The 20,315-nt window shown below is 40.7% G+C and overlaps 1 protein-coding gene across 27 annotated transcripts in view; it reads right to left on the bottom strand.

The window, feature by feature from the left end:
* Positions 1-20,315, bottom strand: part of Btrc (beta-transducin repeat containing protein) — a 169,656-nt gene that overhangs the window by 107,986 nt on the left and 41,355 nt on the right. For 9 of the 27 annotated variants that reach the window (XM_030250714.1, NM_001037758.2, NM_001286465.1 and 6 more), the window contains exon 2: positions 2,118-2,225. The exons of 4 other annotated variants lie outside the window; for them this stretch is intronic. In XM_030250714.1, coding sequence (XP_030106574.1) covers positions 2,118-2,225 — 108 coding nt within the window. Of the gene's footprint in view, positions 1-2,117; positions 2,226-18,771; positions 18,814-20,315 lie in introns of all 27 variants that reach the window. 14 more of the 27 variants (XM_011247119.3, NM_001360124.1, NM_001360120.1 and 11 more) reach the window with 2 other exon arrangements.

Genomic DNA, 20,315 nt, shown 5'->3' with positions numbered 1-20,315 from the left:
AATTTTGATGAGCCTATTCCCTGAGACTTTACAGACTGGTTAAACTCAATGCAACTAAAAACCAATAGATTAGCAGGGGTTGCTGAAACACACCTACAATTCCAGGGTTCAGAAGGCTGAGGCAGGATACTCTAGAGTTCCAGGCCAGCCTGGGTTATAAAGTGATCTTCTGTCTCAAACATAACAATAACAAAGCAAAGAACTCTTGAGTTCTTGAAGTCAGGACATTCCTGAGCAGAATACATTGATTTAAAACAAAACAAAAAAACCACCTTAACAAAATAATTCACTCTGGGATGAACTAACACTCTCAGGATACCATACACTCTCTCAAAGCAACAATGTATACAACGATGATAAAAACAGCAACATGTGTCCATTCATGTCTACAGTTGCCATGTAACAGATGTGGGAAATGAACATGAAAGTAAAACAATTTGTTCAAGATCACAGTGACTATGTGGTATGAAAGAAAATGGCCCCCACAGGGCCATAGGGAGTGGGACTATTAGGAGGTGTGGCTTTGTTGGAGGAGGTGTAACCTTTTTGGAGGAAGTGTGTCACTGGAGTGGGCTTTGAAGTTTCATAAGCTCAAGCCAGGCCCAGTGTCACTCTCTCTTCCTGTCCCCTACTGATCCGAATGTAGGACTCTCAGCTACACACAGGCAGCACAATGTCTGCTTATATGCCACCAGGCTTCTCACCATACAGTGCTTTGAACTGTAAACCAGCTCCAATGAAATGTTTTCCATTATAAGAGTTGCTGTGGTCATAATCTCTCTCCACAGTAATAACCCCCCCCCCCCCACATAAAAGAGTGAGTGACAAAGTATTTGAAATGATTTACCTACTATTTTCGAGTATAAGCAAAGTAAGTGAAATTAAACTGCACAAAGGAAAATGAAAGCATGACTAACAGTATTGCTGAAGACTGGTAACTAACTGTCAGTACTTAATCCCGTTCTTCCAGACTTCATCATGGATATTTTCATATTTAGTTACAACTTGTCTGTGGAATTTCTCTGAACAGATAATAAATTGCAAGGGTAAAAAACAACCTGGCAAATAGCTGGACAAGCGGCTCACTCCTGCGTACCAGCATACATGGACATTAAAAGACACATTTTGAGGAGCCGGAGAGCTTAATGCTCTTTCCAAAGGACCTGAGTTTGGGCCCCAGATCCCATGTTTGGTGACTCACAACTGCCTGTACACAATAGTTTCAGGGAATCCCATGTCCCTCTGGCCTCTTCACACACCTGCACACACATTTACATAAATAAAATAAAATATACCTAAAAGAAAGACAATTTTTTAATACTATTAAGGTATTAAAGCTAAACACAAATTCCAAATACCTTAAGTAGATAGACAACACTTCTGCCAAGAACAATCATGCATGACACCCTAACCCATAAGCTACGGGCATCAAGTTCTTTCTTTCACTTTCCTCTACAAAGTTCCATTCGCTTCTTCTACAGCTTCTCTGACACCATGGAAATGACCTCTTGACCTCTAAGGAAGACCAGGAGGAGCTAGAGTCCATCATGTAAGACCAACTGGAGTACTTCAAAATGGAAACTATATCGACAGCTTCCCCACTCTGAAACAAGAAAATCTTTAAGATGCAAGTAACACATTGTTCTTAATGTGTAATGCAAACATAAATGTGTATGTATGCATACACACACATGATAGTAGCATAGTAGCCCAGGCATTCTGAACATAGCAGTAATCATAAGAAAAACATAAGATGTTTGTGCATATGATTTCAATTACCTAATTATTTGATTTGATTTTATGTGGGTCCACAGCAAACACTACGTTCTGAATTGCTACTTATAGTATCTTAAAAATCCGTATCTGTACAAGATCTGAAACTCACTGCTCCAGTTGTGTTTTATCCATTTTGACAAAACAATTATGATAAAGATGTTCTAAAAGTCAGTAAGTCTAGGTCCACATTAAAAGTTAGCCCCGAAGAAATACTGAGTGGTGTAAAATACAGGCGCTATAAAGGAGAAGAGGTGATGTGAGTAAACTATAGGAGAGAAGGAAGGACACACTAATGAATTAGACAAACCCCCACCCATAATCCACAGAGACAGAGAAAGTACCTGGAAAGCTGTGAGTGCGCCAGTCCCTGGGTTATACAGGCATCGCAGCGAAGGCATGCTGTCCGCCAGGCTGGAGCAGCCCAGCCACAGAGACCTGGGCATAGAGCACTGCAGAGAGAGGACAACTATGAGATGGGACAGTATGAGACAGGATGGCACAGATTACAGGAATTTTCAAGGATTGGCTGATGTAATACTCAAGTTGTAGCTGACCTTTATGATAGAAATACTGTCAAGGGGGTAAGATGCAGGCTCACTATGTAGCCTTAGCTGGCCTGGAGCTCTCTAGGTAGACCAGGCTCTGCCTACCTCTGCCTCCTGGCTCTTGGGAGAAAATGGTATACTGTGGTTCTAATCCCAGAGAAACTCAAAGGGAGCACTAGTAAACAAAAGGCAAGAGACAAAATGTCACAGATCCAAAAACCACGCATGTCATAAATTTCTATCCCTGTTTTTCTATGAATAAATACACCTGAACTAGGAAATATACTTCTTAAATATGCTGGATTGATTAATTCCCTTTTTGGACCTTAACCGTCTTCTATAAATTCATCATACAGTAAAAGAAATACTATACAAACTAAGCAGAAAAGAGAACTTTGTGGAAGCATTACAATATTAAGAATGGTAAATGAAGAAACAAAATATCACAGGAGAATGTCTTTAAAAAGAAACGAAAAGGCATTGTCTCCCTAGGGCCTGACAGCGCTGACTGCACAGTTCGCATACGCTTTATGTGTCCTGTTAGTCTGTTATTCATTAACCGCAGTGCACAGTTAACCAGAGCAGCTGCCTCTTCATCTTTCCAGATGGATTAAAGGGGGTAGGGCAAGAAACAATCCAAACAGAAACAAAACAACAGGGGAAGAAGAGTAGGGAGCCGGAGAGTCGTGGTCCTAAAATCTTCAGCATTGAAAGGAAGGGACAGAATAGAGTGCATTCAACAGCCCCAAAAGTACCAAACTAGTGACATTAAACACTGTTAGTGTTACCGTGTTTTGAGGCTGGTGGGGGGAGGTAGTTTGCAGATGTGCGTGTGCGTGTGCGTGTGCGTGTGCGTGTGTGTGTGTGTGTGTGTGTGTGTGTAAGTCAGGGTTGGTTAACTTCAGGTGGTATTCCTCAGGAGCCAATCACCTTGTGTTTTGAGATGAAGTCTCTCACTAGAACTTGAGACTTGCTCATTAGTCTTACAAGGGCACATCACATGCCCTGGCAAGCATGTTACTGACCGAATCATCTCCCCAAGCTCTGCTTAGTTCCACAAGATCTACATATGGCTGAGTGGACACTGTATTCTTTGTGTTTCTCTAAAGCGACCCCAGGATGAAGTTTTGCCCACTAGCTTGAGCACTATGAAGCCTTAATAACAGCTAAAATAGAAAAGACCCATCCATACTCAATGAACACATATCTTAAAACAGAAAGTCATTTTCACAAGAAATAAAGTTTTACAGAATATGAGATAATGTTCTAGTTCTTTTACTGCTTGAAATAATTGGTAGAAGTCCACAATGAGATACGAGATATATTTCCTGCTCACACTGTCTATAACTCATATGAAGATAACAGTTGCTAAAGACTCCAGTCTAGATGCCTGCTTACAGGTGACTGTTTTCATGTTATAGGTAAGGACTTGTCTGCTCATGCTCAGGAACTTAGGAAATAGGACAGCAAGTGGGGACTAGAATCCATTCCTACTTCCTGGAGCTCTTCATCCTGCTGTCACCATCCCTGTATCAAAACCTGGGGATGGGGACTTAGAAAGGGTCTGCTAAAGGCATCACCAGACAGTACAACAAGCCAGGCAGAGTTATCACCCAGACTTCTACAGCAGTGAGCCCCTTCCATTCACTGCTCCAATTTCTTTACATCAAGCTACAACGCATTTTACAAACAGCAGCTAAGCATTGTCTTCAGTGTTTTCCATCAGGGATTTCCTCTCTCTGCCTTTATCAAGCCACCTCCTCTATCTACCCTTCTGGTTGGCTCTGGCACTCAAGCTATGTAACTGCTTTGATACTCTACTCAGATGCTTCTCTGAGCCCTAACACATTTATAATTTCCGTGCTCTTGTTTCTGCCATCTACACCTGCCATTTACCTCTGTGTCTCCTGGGCACTATATTTACTAATTTCAGTCCTTTTCAGCTCATCTGCACTTGAAATACTTATATTAGGAGAAGGGCAACAGAACAAAGGGGACAGTTAAGAGTCATATTTAAAGTTTCTGTCACTTTGAGAATCCCTGCTCTGAACCACAAATGCTCTCTTTACTGGGGCTGGAGAGATGGCTCAGGCATTAAGAATACTGGCAACTCAGTTCCCAGAACCCACATAGCTGTAACTTCAGTCACAGAGAATCCGATACCGTCTTCTGACCCCCAGGGGCACATGGTGCACAGACATGCATGCCAGTAAAACATCCAAACACACAAAATAAAATAAAATCTCAGAAAGTTAATTAAAAAGAAAACGCCTCACTGAATCAGAAATAGTAACTGACACCATCCCTCCTAGCTAGACTGGTCTAGACTGGTCTAGACTGGTCTACTGAACTCCAGGCAGGCTAAGCTACACAGTGAGACCCTGCCTCTAACAACGCAAAGTTTAACTGAGATAATTTTCATAAGTAAGTTACAACATGAGTTCTTCTTAAAGCTAATGTTTATCAACTTATTCGAAAAGTATTTATTGAATGTCTTTCTTGTTCTGGGCACCAGATACAACAATGGATGTACTGGCTAGTTTTGTGTCAACTTGACACAGCTGGAGTTATCACAGAGACAGGAGCTTCAGTTGGGGAAATGCCTCCATGAGATCCAACTGTAAGGCATTTTCTCAATTAGTGATCAAGGGGGAAAGGCCCCTTGTGGGTGGGACCATCACTGGGCTGGTAGTCTTGGGTTTTTATAAGAGAGCAGGCTGAGCAAGCCAGGGGAAGCAAGCAGGTAAGAAACATCCCTCCATGGCCTCTGCATCCACTTCTGCTTCCTGACCTGTTTGAGTTCCAGTCCTGACTTTCTTTGGTGATAACAGCAGTGTGAAAGTGTAAGCCAAATAAACCCTTTCCTCCCCAACTTGTTTCTTGGTCATGTTTGTGCAGGAATAGAAACCCTGACTAAGACAATAACAAAAAGAAATTCTTCCCCCCCCTCTTTTGATACTACTCATGCTGAAAGCAGACCTTTAAACATGGTAGATAAGCAATCTGCCACTGAGCTATATCAACAGCCTTAAAAAGGAAAAAAAAAAATCCCTTTCTGGGAGGAGAAGAGAGGCTGGTGCTGGGATATAAGTAAGTAAGTAAGTAAGTAAGTAAGTAAATCTTTTTTAAAAAACATTCCTTTCTTAGCTGGGCATGGCGGCTCACATCAGTAAGCCCAGAACTACAGAGACTGAGGTCAGATGACTGCCCGCACTTCACCATGAGCTTGAGTTTATATAGTGAATACCATGCGCGCCAGCCACCATCAGTGCCAGGAGAATTAGCAAGCTGGTATCAGAAGGAAGAAAAGGAAACCAAAAGAAAAGAAAGGAAAGGAAACAAAAGGAAAGAAAAAAATCCCTTTCCTTCATGGAACATATTCATCCGTCAGCATGACGTCACCATACACGAAAGATTCCTAATATAGAGAAACTCATTGCTAAAGTTTACTATCCTGCTATTCTTTAGAGACATGGTACTTTTATTAAGTTTGCTTAGTGTATTTTTTATCTTTAAAATACAGTGTCATTCTGAAGGCGAATCTCAATCTGAGACCTGTAGGAGAGGTAGAAAAGTGAGAGTGCGTAAAAGGGAAGGATGGACATGCAAGTGCAGCAAGCACTGGAAAAGAGCTTGACAGAAGAAGCGGGTGCTCGCACACCTCAGCCATACTGAAGCTCTGCACAGCGCACAGTAGGTCCTGCAGGTCTAGAACTCAGCCAAACCCCTTCCTTCGCAGACATGGACTCTTCTTTCTCATTACAACACACATACTTGTTTGTATCTGTAGAGCTTCTTGGTAGGTTTTGAAGGCATTTCTCCCATGATTGTGGTCTCCTGTTTTCCCTAAGAATCTATGCTGGTGTTAGCACTTGATGAATTTTTACCAGAGCCTCCTTTGTGTTCATTCTAATGTTCATTCTCATTCACACACCCAATCCTCCATCACAACTCCACCAACAGCTAAAAGTCTGAAAGGGGCTTACCCCATCTACTTAAACTAAAATTCCAAAATAAAATTATGATCAATAATGAGCCACATACACCCAGGGAAGCCACAGATATACCCAGTGTGATTTCCAAAATAGTATTAACTTGCAAACACCACACAGAGGATGCATTCTCGATTATTACAAGACAATTGGTATGGGTAAGAAAACTGCACTTGAATATAGTCAGATTTGTACATTATCATAAGATTTTATATATTATGGCTCAATTTAAAAACCAATTTTCAAATTGGTTTGTATTGCAATAATTAATCTTACTCATACTGGTAAATGCTGCCCAATGAGAGTTGCCCAAGTTTATGGGTCAATTTTAAACAAAGGCATAATACATGTTCTGTCCATCATTTAATAATATTGCCCTTGATTCAACTGCCAGGCCTGTGATCCCAGCTACTGGAGGCTATTGCTGGAGGATCACACATTCAAGACATGCCTGATCTATGGAGTGAACTTAAGGCCAGTCTGGACAACTTAGCAATATCATATCTAAAAGAAACAAGTTAAAAGAAGGAGCTGGAGATATAGGTCAGTGGTAGAGTGCGTCCCTAATGTGTGAGGCCCTAAGTTCTATCCCTAGGACTGAAAAAAAAAAGTTTGAAAATCCAGGCCTGCTGGCACGTTCCAGTAATCCCAATTCATGGAAAGCTAAAACAAGATTATGTGTCTGAGGCCAGATAAGGCTCTATAGCAAGACCACATCTTTAAGCACATAGTTTTCTTTTTTGTTTTAAGATTTATTTATTTTTTATTTATAGGATGAGTACACTGTAGCTGTCTTTAGACACATACCAGAAGAGTGCATTGGATCCCTTTACATGGGGTTGCTGGGAATTGAACTCAGGACCTCTGGTAGAGCAGTCAGTGCTCTTAACTGCTGAGCCATCTCTCCAGCCTAGCACATAGTTTTCTAACTAAGCCTTGCTTTTTCTCTTTGCAAACTTAAATCTCTAAACTTCTCTCATCCTCCCAACCTCTTTTGCTGTGGATCAAACCCAGGGTCATGCTTAGATAACTCTGATACTGAGCCATGCTCCATGCCCTTAACTTTTTAAATAGAAAGATGAGGGTGTGTGTGTTTCAATCCAACAACTACAACTACATTCCCACATCTAAATATGCAAGTTCTACTAATCATTAAAGAACTCCTGAATGGCACACTTCTTAAATGATTTTCCTGGGTAAACTCAAAGCCTCAGTTAATAGATTATATTTCATCCTGTGTAAACACAGCTCTGGACAGCACAGGCCTGTTCCTTCAGCTCATTTTCTATCTAACTTCACCCTGAATGACTCTCCTTGGCATTACAGCAGAAAGCTAGACCAAGGACATGGCTCAGCAAGTAACAGTGCTTGGTGAGCAAGCCTTAGGAGTCTGAAAATTTGAGTTCCATCCCCAGACACCATGGCACATGCAAATATGCACAAAAACACAGTAAGTAAAAATAAAACTCAAAGTAAAGACTGCAATACTTTATTTAAGCTAAAAAATGCGTTCAACTACACAGGTTCGTCAGCTTTTAAAACATATCTAATATGTGGGGAATGAGGGGCTGGAGAAATGGCTCCTGGGTTCAGAGTATTCATTACTCTTGCAAAGGACTTGGGTCCTGGGCACCACAGATAGTGGCTCTAAACCATCTATAACTCCAGTTCCAGGGGACCTGATACCTGTGATGGTACTAGGCACACAAGCAGACAAAACTCTCATATACAGAAGAAATATATAATGATCTTTCTATGAGGAAGGGTTGGAGATGTGGCTCAGCAGTTAGAAGTACTTGCCGTTCTTGCAAGGGGCCAGAGTTTTTTTCCTAGCACCCACATTAGGGAGCTTACAACCACCAGCCCAGGAAATCTAACTCCTTCTAGTGTCTTCTACCCATAATCTTGTGCCTCCACCCTCACTCATGTGTACATACATACACATACACACACACACACACACACACACACACACATAATTTAAAAATAAATCTTAAAAAAATTAAAAAGTCTATGCAAAATAGAGGGAGGTGCTAAACAGGTTTCTACTAAATCAAAGAATGAGAAAATAAAGAGACTGATATGTTGCAACAAAATGTGTCTGGTGTTTCAAGAATTCAGCATCATGTGCCTATCAAAGTTCAAATCCACCCTGAGATCCCTGAGAATCTTCACCCCTCCCCCACACTTGACTCCTAAAGTAAGGCCCCATCCTCTTCGATGATAAAGGCCCTGCAGGCAAAGGGCTGGCCTCAGCATTCACTATATGAAAGCTGAATGGCAAAAATCTCCTAAACTCAGGTCCCTGTTGGTCAACTTCTAGGAGTAATAGAGGCTATAATAATCAACAATAAAAAGATAGCTGCATTGAGAGTTTATGTATCCTTAAGCCATGGTAAAGAATTCCCTTTCCACTACTATATCAACTAAAAAAATTCAGGCCAAGAGAAATGCAGTATTCCATATTCCTTGCAAGGCACTCAGGCTCTAACTTACAAAGTCAATGTTTGCCTTCAAATATCACATTTATTTAATTACTTATTTATTGTGAGAGAGTTTGTATGCCATGTTGCACATGTGGAGGGCAGAGGAGCTCTTAGGGAGAATCAATCTGCGCGTCTACTGTGTGGTCCTGGTCAGGATGTCAGGCCTTAGCTGCTGAGCCATCTCACTTGCCAATCCATCATTAGCCACATTTAAGAAGTCTGTTTACACATCTTTAATCTCAGCACTGGGGAGGCAGAGGCAGGTGGATTTCTGAGTTCGAGGCCAGCCTGGTCTACAGAGTGAGTTCCAGGACAGCCAGGGCTACACAGAGAAACCCTGTCTCAAAAACAAAACAAAACAAAACAAAACAAAACAAACCCCAACAGCTTCCAAGAATGCCAATTCCATTACACACTGCTCTGGTAAGAGTGTGGACGAGCGTCCACAGCTGCGGCAAGTTCATCCACCATACAATGACTCCTCACGGGTGCAGGTACAGGAGAGCACTAAAGTTTACCAGACAGAAATTGTTTACTAAAAAAAACTGTGTTTTCCTACCAAATTGTTTCATTTAAAAAGTCATCACTGTTCTGTATACAGAATGCTGCACTGAGTAAATGGCAATGGCAGACATGAGACGTCAGTGTGTCCCTCCAGGTTCAACCCACTCTCACACTGCTCACACACCATTTAATTCTGTGCCCTGTCCTCTCTCAGTCTCTCTGCCTCATCTGTCTGTTTCTGTGTCTGTCTGTATGCCTGTCTGTCTGTCTGTGTCTCTTTCAATCTGTGTGTGTCTGTCTGTCTCTCTCTCTTACATACACACACAGTTCAAGGAACCAAATCCAGAGCCTTGAGTATGATAAGCAATGTCCTATATTATCCCCTAATTTGTACTCTATTTAAGAGAGAAACTAACACACATAGTAACTACAAGAAAAAGTATAAAAATAACACTGGATTAGACAGTATGTGCTATTAATATTTTTTTTAATGTTTATAAATGTTCAGACATAGGCTTTAGTTCTATTGCAATATTACTCTAAGTTATCATATATTTGCCTACTCTCTTAGATTGCCCAGATTGTTCCTCAGGGATATGATTCATGCTTTTTTTTTTTTTTTTTTTTTGCTTTTTGGTTTTTTGAGACGGGGTTTCTCAAATTTCCAATATTCTCTTTGCCTCTTGAAGCTCAAGATGTGAGCTCTCAGAGGCTGCCCTAGTTGGCTGCCCCCTGCTGCCTGTGTTGGAACATAGGCAGCAGCATTGTGGACTCCAACCCCCTGAAAACATAATGCCTAAATAAACTTTCTTCTATTACAAACAAAACAGCACAACAACAACAAGCCAATTAATCTGGCCATGGTAAATGTTCAAAAAAAAAATGTGTCTTTAATCATCAGAAAACAATGCAAAACACACACCAGAGAGAAATCACTACTTACAGATTAAGTCAACTAGAGTATAAGGCAAGTTAGATGAAAAACTTCCACAATTATTGACCTGTATAATCCCTGATAAAGGGGGGTTAGTCAATTAGCAAAAGTTGCGGGGTACCTAGCAAATGGTAAATATAGGATCTAAACTACAATATTCTACCTAGAAAAGTATACATAAAAGTGGCACTTTAATGCTGAAAATCTAAGTTAGGTTACTCTGGGCTAAGATCTTGTCTCAAAAAAGAAAGCTGGGGAGGCATTTTTGAAAGTCATGGATGGGGGATGGAGAGATGGCTCAGGGGTTAAGAGTACTGACTGCTCTTCTAGAGGTCCTGAGTCCAATTCCCAGCAACCACATGGTGGCTCACAACCATCTGTCATGAGATCTGACACCCTCTTCTGGTGTGTCTGAAGACAGCTATACTGTATTCAGATATATTTTTTTTAAAAAGCCAAAAATACTTTTAAAAATCATATGCACTAATTCATTTTCTTTCTCATTCCCTCCCCACCCCTAGGCTAATGTCAGTGGTCTTTATAAACTCTTTCAATAAAGACCCACTAAGTGGTGGTAGTGCAAATCTTTAATCCCAACACTCAAAGGCAGAGGCAGCAGGAAGATCTCTGAGTTTCAGGCTAGCCTTGGTATACAAAGTTATTTCCAGGCCAGACAAGGCTACACAAAAAACAACAACAACACAACAAAAACCAAAACCAAAACAAACAAAAAACAAGCAATCAAAACCAAAGTGAAGCTTTTAAAAAAAAAAATGTAAGTGATAGAGCTTTTCCTGGTCTCCTCCCTCTCTACACAATTAGAGGAAGCAGTCACTAGTGAGTACGAGCTAAGCAGGCCTCTTGCTAGGTGACTGCAGTGGCTCAAAACAAGCTTTTGGAGTCCAAATAGCATGAGAACATCACTGGAAGCAGATGGGCCTGGCATGGAGCTAGGGACGAGACTCCAGTGAGCAGGAGGACTTGAGAATCCACACCCACACCGGGCAGGGCAAGGGGCAGGAAGGTTCCTTAAGGGCACATGAGGCACTGCAAGAGGTGAAAAGACAGAGTCCAGAACTCAGTTTCACACCTAGGTTTTAAAGAAGGTGAAGGCAGCACTGCTGTCAAGTAACCAAAAGTAAAGGAGACTTCCATGTGATGGGGAGGAGACTGAGAAAAATAGTCAGGCTTATCAGAGAAAGAAGAAGAAGAAAAGAAAAAGAAAAAAAAAAAAACCAGAATCAATGGTATATTGCTGTGTTACAACTGAAGATAATACTATGAGACAGAACTTGAGAAATGAAGTGTGTATATGCATACCTTTACACACACACACACACACAATACCAATTGAGAATGCCTATTACTAAAAATCTAGTAAAAAATGAACACATTTGATTGTTCTAAATAGAGCCTTAGAACAATGACTAAGTCCAGAGCTCTAGCCTTAAAAATTTAAGATGAGTTTGGAACAACTTCTTGAAGTGTTCAAAGATCAGGAGACACGTCAAAATGGCAGAGTGGACAGACGAAAAGCTGGAAGAGTAAACAAATGTTAAACAATCTAAACATCAAATGAATAGTGATAGCAGGTTACAATTGTGGCAAGCAAACTTTAACATGTTCTCCTGATGGCTTCTCCCTCCTAGTGTCCATGCCCTTGGTTAACCCCACTCCTTGTATGGGGAGGGCCTAAAACCTCCATCCGAGGAGTCTGGCAAAGGTACTGAGACACCATGACTAGATTACATAAAGCTAACTATCACCTTAAATATGAATAGATTACAATGACTAGATTACATAAAGTTAACTATCACCTTAAATATGAATAGATTACAATGACTAGATTACATAAAGCTAACTATCACCTTAAATATGAATAGATGACCATGACTAGATTACATAAAGCTAACTATCACCTTAAATATGAATAGATGACCATGACTAGATTACATAAAGTTAACTATCACCTTAAATATGAATAGATGACCATGACTAGATTACATAAAGCTAACTATCACCTTAAATATGAATAGATGACAATGACTAGATTACATAAAGCTAACTATCATCTTAAATATGAATAGATGACAATGACTAGATTACATAAAGCTAACTATCACCTTAAAGACTGAACAGCCTGCTTGGCCTGCTTGGCCTGCGTGATTTAATGAAGCAAGCAGTCACACTGAAGAAGTCCACGTGGCAAGGACTAAAGGGTGGCCTTCAGCCAAGCACCAGCTAAGAACCAAGGCTCTCAGTCCAACAGCCCTTCAAGAAAATAATTCCGCCAACTACCTTGAAAGCTTAGAAGTTAGTCCTTCCTCAATCAAGAGGTCAAATCAGACATTACCCCTGACCAATACTTTTGTCCCTGTGAGAGATCTTGAAGTAGAGGTGCCAGGTCAGCTGTGCCCAGACTTGTGACTCCAAAAATCAAAGCTATTAATGCCGTAGGCATGTTGGTAGTAAGCTTAATTGTGGCAAGCACTTCACAGTGACTGTGTGTATGAAAACATGTTATATAGTATATAAATATTTCACATTCATTGACCAAATATAACAGAATGAAGAAGACAGAACAGAGAAAAAAATATATATTTCAAAAGAGACAGACATGAAAAAACTTCAGAAAGAGGCCTAAGTCTAAGCCAAGGCATAGCACAAATCTCCATGTAGCAGTCAGTACTCCTGAGCTAAGGAAGACTTAAAAATATGTATTAGCCCAGTGAGATGGCTCAACAAGTGAAGGTGCCTGCTGAGTGAAGCTTGAAGAGGAAAAAAAAAAAAACATAGCAGAGAGAACTGACTTTCAAAATTGACCTTTGATTTCCATGTGCAATACATGCAATACACACACACACACACACGCACGCACGCACGCATGCACATGCATATGCATTTATGCCAACACTAAATAAATTAATAATCTTTTAAAAAAAAGGCCATTTTAAAAAATTCTGGTCCGGAATGGTAGTTCCTATCTCTAATCCCAACATACAGGAAGACAAGGAGTTTAAGTCTGGGCTAGACAGTGAGACCCTATCTTGAAAAATAAACAATCTAAATTTTCATTTTTCTATCATTTGAAAAAATTATGTATCTCTTTAAATTTCTCATCTAAATTTGCTGGGACTAGAATTGTGGATGGGGCAGGGGGGTTAGAATATATGCATGTACTTATTGAGATATAAACAACTTCCTAACTTCCTGTGGCTACCTGTGGAGTCACTTTCACAGCGTGACATCATCGCCATCTGCTATGTCTTCCATCATCACCGGCTGCTGTCTCTTTCTTACCATCTTACCCTTCCCTCAGACTTCAGTTATTACTTCGTCACTTTTTTTACCTTTATTCCCAAATTTCCAGTCTCAATTATCAATATTTACAAAATATCCCAGCAGGAAGAAACCAACACAACTAAATACTCTGCTGTCTGCAGATAAACCAGCTACAGATGACAACCACTAATCCTAGGAAGACATGACTGACCACAGTACACATTTCTTTGACACAGTTGCCATGAACTAGAGAATTGGCAACAAAAGACATTTATATACTGTGTAGCTATGGTTAACATACCATGCTAATTAAAATTCAAACTATGCTAATTGGTATTACTTAACTAAATTGTAGTAAATGAAATTTCTGTAACTTAGAGCAGTGCAACATGAGAACTTACAAAGTTTAAATTTAGCTTTTGCTTTAGGATTTTTTGGTTTGCTGGGAGAGTATCTTACCATGTAGCCTGGGCTGGCTTTGAGTTCACCATAAAGGACAGAGATACAGTTAAAGGGCATCTCACATGGCTGTTGCATGTAAACAGAGGATCTGAGTAAGGGACAAGCAGCAGACTTCAGCTTCTACCACTATGCTGGTCTGAGCATAGGTGGCCCAGGAGTGCCACCAGGGGGTGCAGCCTTGTTGGAGTAGGTGTGGCCCTTTTGCAGGAAGTGTGTCACTCACTGCGGGGCTGGGCTTTGAGACCCTGCTCCCAGCTGCCTAGGCAGCAGTTGGATCAAGAGTTAAAACTCTCAGCTCCTTCTCCAGCACCATGTCTGCCTGGACGCTGCCATGTTCCCACCTTGATGATAAAGGACTGAACCTCTGAACCTCTAAGCCAGACCTAATTAAATGTTGTCCTTTATAAGAGTTGCCTTGGCCATGGTGTCTCTTCACAGCAACGGGAACCCTAACTAAGACAACCATGGTGTCAGCCACAAGCCAGGAAAGCCAGGTTGGATACGGGAAGCAGTATTTTAAGCTACTGTGCAGCCGGGCGTGGTGGTGCACACCTTTAATCCCAGCACTTGGGAGGCAGAGGCAGGTGGATTTCTGAGTTCGAGGCCAGCCTGGTCTACAGAGCAAGTTCCAGGACAGCCAGGGCAGTTTCCATCAGTAACAAGAAAAGAAACCCAGGGTATAATAAGACTACATCCTTGAAGAAACCCAGAAGAGAATTTATAAAAGATAAAGAGATTAGAATTGAGGAGCATGTATCTTGGAGAAGCCTTCAGCTGACTCACAGGGAACTCACCTCCTCAGGTCTGTTCTTGAGTATGAAGCTCTTTGTAATATAGGACTAGAGACTACATGTAATACATGACTACAAGACTAGACAAACAGTGACAACAGCGCCTATGGGTACCACAACTAGAAATCACCCAAACCCTGGGGCTTGGGGGTGGGGGGTGGGGACTCTTCTGTTCTGATCATCCAGACTGAAGAAATCGTAAACGAGACATTCAAAAGAAACTAAAAATGCAACTTAGTCCCAGAAAGCTAAGTCATTTATACTGAGAAACTACCAGAAAAGTCACATGAACTCTATCCTAACAAATCTCAAGAATGCACAACAGCACAAGGCTGATTTACAAAACCAACCAAAGTAAGCTCAGTAATTTCTAAGAAGAAAGCAATACAGATGTCCAATAGTATAACGTTTAGCGTCCAAACTAAATTGAAGGTGGACATGGTAGCACGAATCTGCAATCCCGGCAATCAGGAAGCCAAGAACAGTTTGGAACACAGCGAGACCCATTCTGTCTCAGAACAACATGACAAGTTTCCAAAAGAAAAATACAGAAGATGAAAAGGTAGTTTTACAAGATAGGATTTTTTTTCCTACAGATTAAACACTGTCGAGAAAAAAATGAAAAAAATAAAAATATGAAAATTAAGCTGGTAGGTAGTAGTGCATGCCTTTGGCCCCAGCACTCAGAGGCAGAGACAGACATCTCTGAGTTTAAGGGTTGCCTAGTCTACAGAGCAAGTTTTAGGATAGCCAAAGCTACAAAGGGAAACCCTGCCTCTAAACACCAAAACAAAAAACAGGGAAGAGAGAGGGGGAGAGGGACAGGGAGAGCGAGAGGGGGAGGGGGAGGGGGGGAGAGAAGGAGAGGGAGAAGGAGAGAAGGAGAGGGAGAGAAGGAGAAAGAGAGAGGGAGAGGGGGAGGGGGAGAGGGAGAGAAGGAGAGGGAGAGAGGGGGAGGGGGAGGGGAGAGGGAGAGAGGGAGGGGGAGAGGGAGGGGAGAGGGGGAAGGAGAGGCGAGGAGGAAGGCAGGCAAGCAATACACAAAATGACAAGCAAGAGGTGAAGACTAAGAAAATAACAGGACAGAAAAATAGCTCTGAGTTAAGAGCACTGGCAGCCTTTCCAGAGGACTAGGGTTCAATTCCCAGCAACTACACAGCAGCTCACAACTGTGTATAACTCCAGTTCTGTCCATCCGGCTCTCACACAAACACACATGATGAAGGCGAAACACCAATGTACAAAAAATAAAAATAAATTAAGGAAGTCATTAAAAAAAGAAAAACCAACAAAACCTCAGGGCTTTTAAACTATGAAGTAATATGACGTGTGTGTGTGTGTGTGTGTGTGTGTGTGTGTGTGTATAATTAGTCACAGAAAAAACATGGGGGGAAAGGCTTCAGAAAATACTTCTGGGTGCGCTGTAGTAACTCTCAGTAAAGTGCTTGTGTAAATGTGAAGCCCTGAGCTTGACTCTCAGAATCCTTGTAACAAGCCAAACATGATGGTGTGTTTACAAACACCAGGGCTGGAAAGGTGGAGCAGCCAGCCTATGGTGTGCTCCTGGCTAACCAATGAGAGATCTTGCCTCAAAGAATTAAGGGCTCTTGAGAAATGCTACCTGAAGGTGACCTCTAGACTCTACACACATGTACACACCTTCATATGGCACATACACAAATAACTTTTGTGCAAAATAAATGTAGCAAAATGTAAAGCTTGCCTTGTATATAGGAAGCACTGAGTCCAATCCCCAGTGTGACAGCAACAGGAGGAGAAGAAGGAGAGAAAAAGTAGAAGAGGAGGAGAAGAAGAGAAAGAGGAGGAGTAAACGTAAGATGGGCTTCTTAGGAGAAGCACTCTGGAAGCTGAGGCAGGAGGATCACCTGAATCCAGAAGCTTGAGGACTTCTATAGCTCAACAACAATAACGACAAAAGCCAAGTAACCCAATGTTTAAATGGGCAAAAACCGCGAGGATTTCTCTATGACAGTGGAATTCAACCTGTGGTCAGGACCCTTTCGCAGGGGTCGCATATTTATATTACAATTCACAGCAAGACCAGAATTACAGTTATGAAGTAACAACAAAAATAATTTTATGGTTGGGGTCACCTCAACATGAGGAGCTGCATTAGGAAGGCTGAGAGCCAAGGCTCTACGTGAATATGCAAATGGTGTGCAAATAACAAAAATACATGAAAAGATTCTTCGACATTATGAATTTCACACCCAAGTAGGAAGGCAGCTTAAAAGACCCTGGAGTCAACCAGACTCTTCAGTAAGAGGTATGCTAAGACGACCAGATATGTTGGCCGTCATGTCAAAATACAAAACCATCCCAGGACACAAACAGAGTAGAAAGTATGGGGAAATAGGAACCTTGAACATGCGGCTTGGGGAAATAAAAAAAGAGTTCAGAAATTGAGGGAATAAGTTTGGCTAATCTCTAAAAGGTAAATGTAGAATGACCATAGGACTATACTGCAATCCTGCTTACTCACATATTCACATGAAACTCACATAAATGTACACATGTTCACAGCAGTATTTCTTCAAAATAGTCAAAAGGTCCAAATGGCCTAGATAACTGAGTAAATAAAGGAAAGTGTACCATATGTTAAATAAAACAATATTAATAATAAAAACAAGTTGATACATGTTACAACATGAACCCAAAAAGTATTACGCTAAATAAAAAAGGTAGAAACAAAACATGATATATACAGAACAGGAAACACATAGAGACAGAATGTTGACTGGCAATTGCTGTGGGGGAGAAATAGAAACTACATAACAGATAATAAATTTTACATGGTATAATTGAAGTATTCTGAAATTAGAGATTGTGGATATATAATTTCAACTATGATTAACACTTTAAAATGCATATTACAGGGTCTGGAAATGGACACCTATAGCTCACACAGTCAGAAAACTGAAGCAGAAGGAAGGATAGGTTCAAAGCTAGCCTGGGCTACAGAGCAAGACCTTGTCTTTAAAAAAAAAAAAAAGGATACTTTAACCTCTAAAATTAAGACAAAATTCCTACTATGAGAACAAAAGAAACAGAATACCAAAAAATAATCCATTAAAGGCAAGTTTAAAAACAGATAAGACAAATAGAAAAACGAATGGTTTAATCATGTCAATATCTACATTTAGATGTGTGTATATGTGCACACTACATAATACAAAACACTAGTCTCACACGGCCACTCTGCACGTGAATGGTGGCATATTCTACCTATAATCATTTAAATACCCAGTGAGTTTATTCTGTAAAGGTAAAACACCATCAGCAACTTTACACTGAATTCATCTGGAATGATAGTATACTAAGTCAAAATACATTATAAAATGTGAATTGCTTTTTTCACATCTTTGAAATTGCTTCAAAATTTAAAAGTATTTCAATCTCCCTAACAACAAAAGTTCTAAATGATAAGAAGCAAAATAAGAGTATACATCTCAGTGGTACAACACTTATCTACTGTGTGAGGCCCAGAAATCAGTATCATGCACAAAAGAGGGAGGGGGAAGGGAAAGATTAGGGAGGGAGGGAGGACATACAATTCTGCATCCATAGTTTGAGATTTCAACACATATCCTTGAAATAACTAGCACACGGAGTCGGAGTGACGACTGCAGTAACTCAGCTTCACCTGATGGCTGACCCTCAGGCACCACACCCATCAAGTGCAGTGCACAGACTCCTTAAAACGCTGTTGCCATGATAGATCCTAATGTAGACCATGACTTTAGTTCAAAAGAATGAAGTGGCAGAATGTACTGCTGAGCAGCATAAATAATGAGAAAGTAACTAAAGGGGTCCTGATTCCATGCATGACACAGTAAGCGCCCTCTTATATCTCCCATGGAATGCAACTAACACAAACAGGCAGAACATGTGGAGCAGCTATGAAGGACTCTAAAAGGTAAACATTAGTATGGGTGGGAAGGAGACCTTAACATAGTACTGAACCAACAGTGAATTTACCTTTTTATTATTCCTCCAATATCCACCAGCCGGAACTGCAGCCTGAAACCCAAAAGTGAGCATCAGTGTAGAGAAAGGGCTCCAGAAAAGCCTGATTCTAGTTCAAGTTTGGTAGGGTATCTTGAGAGAACGAAAACCTCATGCTTTTTTAAAAATTCACTGCATTCTCTCTAAGCCATCCCATGACAAAAGTCACCCAAAACTCTGAATTAAGAGGTATTCTTCTTTGAGCTGGTAAAAGGGAGGTTTCAAAGCTTCCTCCCGTTTCCATCATTCCCACCTCCCACCCCTCATTCCTTTCATCATTTACTCTCAGAGGCAATAACATTTTCAGGTTTAAATAAAGCACTGCCTTTCTAGACACAGGACTGAAATCAGTAGCCCTAAGAAACCAGCCAGCACTGATCCTCACACTGTGGGAAAGACGCTAGGAGAGCAATCCTATAATCACTGACTCCAGTGTTCACCGCAAGGTACGAGCAGGTAGATGCAAGCTAAAGACTCTTACAACTGAAATATAAGACAGACCACCAACTAGATCCCAGAGTAGCCACCAACTATCATGCACAGAGTAAACAAACCTCAATGCCCTTTGCAGAGGCTTTCTTACTGGGACAGACAGTAAACCCACAGATTCACAACCCTCCTATCACAGCCTCCCCTAAACATTGAGATTACAGGAATGCATCACTATGGGCATCAAAAATAGAACCATGATTGAGATTTGAATAAAATGCAGAGCCTTGTAATATTAAAAGTGTCGATGACAGCCATCGACAAAGGTGGTGCTTGTCTTTAATCCCAGCAATAGAGAGGGAGAGGCAGGCAAATCTCTGAGTTCCAGGGGCGGCCTGGTCTAAAGAGCAAGTTCTAAGACAGGCAACTTGAAACTGTCTCAAGAACCAAACAACAGGAAGTGTCAGTGATAAACCAAATTTACATACCAAAAGGAACAAACTTCAGCTTTGTCAGCAAATGCCAAGGCAAAACCATAAAGACATTGAAATAAATTGTAAAAATATAGCTAGAATGAAAACGTTTCAATAATTAGGGGCAAAGCTCCTGAAATAAAATTACTTGCAAAGAAACAATAAAGAAGTGGAAATGTAAGAACTGAAAGTTTAAAACTCATTTAATGAATGAAAACAGTAGCAAAATGAAGATTATAAGCATACAAGCAAAAAAACCAACAAAATACTGACAAAATCCAGCGACATACAGATGTGGAAAATCACTGTCTTGGGAACTAAAGATATTTGATACAGTCCTTATGGGACCTGACTGTCCATCTTCCCTTTAGTTCTATGAACTATCTCTACCCTTCAATAGTTGACCAGCCTTACTTAAAGGGGAATCAGGCAACTTGATATTTGAAACTCAACTGATAAAGCAACTGGTAAAGACACATAATTCCCCAGGGTTTATAACTTCATAAGAAACATGAGATTTAAACTTTTACCACATTTTAAAGTGTTCTACGGGTACTTTTTAAAAAAGATTTATTTACTTATTTATTTTATGTATACAAGTACACTGTGTCTCTG

The sequence above is a fragment of the Mus musculus genome, chromosome 19, assembly GCF_000001635.26.
Source record: "Mus musculus strain C57BL/6J chromosome 19, GRCm38.p6 C57BL/6J".
NCBI classification, from domain to species: domain Eukaryota; kingdom Metazoa; phylum Chordata; class Mammalia; order Rodentia; family Muridae; genus Mus; species Mus musculus.
The sequence above is the reverse complement of the archived record's forward strand: the minus strand, read 5'-3'. Positions and strand labels throughout refer to the sequence as shown.